The following is a 3,081-nucleotide window of genomic DNA, read 5'->3' as shown; positions in this document are numbered from 1 at the left end:
AAATGACTTGTGACACCTTGTTGCCCTCCGTTTAGACAATAGTCTATAACAGGAAGTAGGAGGCATCTGAAGAGAATAACCAATCAATACGTTTAGGCCCTGTGACAACCAATACGATAGTGGGAGGTTCGAGAAAATGTGATGAAAATGCATTAAACACTATGTATGATTGTATGAAGATCAGTTCAACTCCTTTGTTATGACAATAAAGACCTGTATCTGATGTCATTCTGGTATTCCGTGAAGATTCTTATTTGCAACTACAATAGATAGATAGATAGATAGATAGATAGATAGATAGATAGATAGATAGATAGATAGATAGATCGATGCAGTAGATAGATAGATAGATTGATTGATTGATTGATACAATAGAGAGATGGATGGATGGATGGATGGATGGATAGATGGATGGATGGATGGATGGATGGATGGATGGATGGATGGATGGATGGATAGATAGATAGATAGTTGAATGGGTGTGTGGGTAGGTGGGTGGGTAGGTAGATAGGTAGGTAGCTAGGTGGATGGGTACACAAGGCTAGTCGCTGACTCAGAGCCTCTCTCTCTCTCCAAACAATGGCAGAGGCCCCTGGTCCCACAGGTATAAAATGGAGGGCTTCCCAACAGCTAACCACCACTAGCAACATGACTTCCAACATGAACATGGGAAAGATCACCTTCTACGAGGAGAGGAACTTCGGCGGCCGCTCCTACGACTGTATGAGCGACTGTTCCGACATGTCCTCCTACATGAGCCGCTGCCAGTCCTGCAGGGTGCACAACGGCTGCTGGATGGCCTATGAGCGCAACAACTACATGGGCAACCAGTGGTTCTTCAGGAAGGGCGAGTACTCCGACTACAACAACATGTTCAACTGGAACATGAGTTCCTGCCGTTACATCCCCATGGTAGGTCCATACAACCATCTGTCTATCTATCTATCTATCTATCTATCCTCCCACTAAACCCATGTCTTCCTGATCCCATTGCAGCACAGGGGCAACTACAGGATGAAGATCTATGAGAGGGAGAGCTTCGGAGGTCAGATGCACGAGATGATGGACGACTGTGATTCCATCATGGACCGCTACCAGATGAACAACTGCATGTCCTGCAACGTGATGGACGGCCACTGGCTCATGTACGAGCAGCCCAACTACATGGGCAGGCAGTGGTACATGAGGCCCGGCGAGTACAGGAACTTCAGTCAGATGTGCCATGGCCACAACAACATGAGGTTCATGTCCATGAGGCGCATCATGGATAACTGGTACTAGATGTTGCTTGATTGGCTCTTCGAGAGATCTAAAACAAATTGAATAAAGTTTTTTAAGAAAATGTGAATTTTGAAGTTGTATGTTTTATTTTTTTACAAAGTGTACGATGATAACACACACATACACACACGTGGGAATGCATGTACACACACACACACACACACACACTGATCCAATACATGCTTTCAGTCTATGTGATGTACTTTCAGGATAGCTCAAAGGCCTTGTTCTTCTAACATATCTAGACATGCCCAAATAAGGACCTCCTGGCCTGGCAGACGACTTCCTGTCCAAACTATGACAGGTGTTCCTGTAGGATATGATGGCTCTTAGTGGATATGATAGACACAACCAGGGACCTACCTAGACTCTATGATCATGTCTATAGATCCAACCAGGGACCTACCTAGTCTCTATGATCATGTCTATAGACCCAACCAGGGACCTACCTAGTCTCTATGATCATGTCTATAGACACAACCAGGACCTACCTAGTCTCTATGATCATGTCTAAAGACCCAACCAGGGACCTACCTAGTCTCTATGATCATGTCTATAGACCCAACCAGGGACCTGCCTAGACTCTGATCATGTCTATGGGCGCTACACTGTCTCCATGGAAAACATCATAAAATGGAGGATGAAAATATGAGTAATGAATTATATTTTTGCCCGAGCTATATACTGTAGTTACATGTTACATGCTTTCACGAATGTAACTTGACTGTTCTGAAGTCTCTCGTGATGCTGTCTGCAGATAATGGGGATGGGTAACCCTATAGCCTTGATGACTTTTAAAGAGACATTCAGATTCTTCTTAGCCAAGTGACATTTAACATGTTATAATCATGTTGAACCGTCAATATTCAAGTCAAAGTATTTCAATCAGGAGAGACTTTTGTAATTTGTAAAAAGGTTTATTGTATCGTATTGTGTTTGTCTGCCTGTATTGTGTGTCAGATGAGACTCCAATCCATGAAGGAGTCAGCATCGTGTCCACGGCCGGAGGCAGGCGAGAAGGCTAGAGTGTGAAATACAAATAAAATTAGTTTAAATAAACTATTATATATATACAATAATATATATATATATATATATATATATATATATATATATATATACTGTATATTGTGGACCTTTAAGAAATGTCCTCACCAGCAGCAGAGACTGTTGGGGAAGCTCTCAGCTGAGGTGCTGCAGTCCAGTCCATGAAGGAGTCAGGACCGTGTCCACGGCTGGAGGCAGGCAGGAAAGCTAGAGTGTGAAATACAAATAAAACAAATTTAAATAAACTGTATTAATCAGTAAATGTTGATGATCTTCATGTGGCAAGTTATACAGTAGAGTGAAACAATGTGGCAGATACACTGGACTTAATTTGGAAGCGCTTACATCCAGTACACAGTGCAGAGTCCTAGACACAACATATCATATGCATTCATAAGTCTAAATAATACAAATTCCATTATATTTATTTTGTGCACCTTTAAGAAATGTACTCACCAGCAGCAGAGACTGTGGGGACAGCTGGCTGGAACTTGAAGACTAGAGTGTGAAACACAAATAAAATGAATTTATATAAACTGTATTAATCAGTAAATGCTGAAGAGCTTTATGTGGCAAGGCATACAGTATATATATGTATAGTGGACCTTTAAGAAATGTACTCACCAGCAGCACGGAGGATAGGTCTGTTCAGATGACCTTGTCCCTGGGCCTGGTTCTGTGCACTCAGGTGGAGTCCTTGTCCCTGGGCCTGGTTCTGTGGACTCAGATTGAGTCCTTGTCCCTGGGCCTGGT

General features: G+C 42.6%; 1 protein-coding gene across 1 annotated transcript; it reads left to right on the top strand.

The window, feature by feature from the left end:
* Positions 1-648: 648 nt before the first annotated feature.
* LOC308159579 (gamma-crystallin M2-like) lies at positions 649-1,281 on the top strand (the record flags this gene model as incomplete). Its single annotated transcript, XM_080533395.1, has 2 exons — positions 649-912; positions 997-1,281. The coding sequence occupies 2 exons, from the start codon at positions 649-651 to the stop codon at positions 1,279-1,281; spliced, it is 549 nt and encodes a 182-aa protein (XP_080389521.1).
* Between the last annotated feature and the right edge of the window lie 1,800 nt (positions 1,282-3,081).

This window comes from Nansenia antarctica (assembly GCF_963989245.1).
Source record: "Nansenia antarctica genome assembly, chromosome: 6".
Classification (NCBI taxonomy): Eukaryota; Metazoa; Chordata; class Actinopteri; order Argentiniformes; family Microstomatidae; genus Nansenia; species Nansenia antarctica.
Note: the sequence above shows the minus strand (reverse complement) of the source record. Positions and strands in the feature narration are given on the sequence as shown.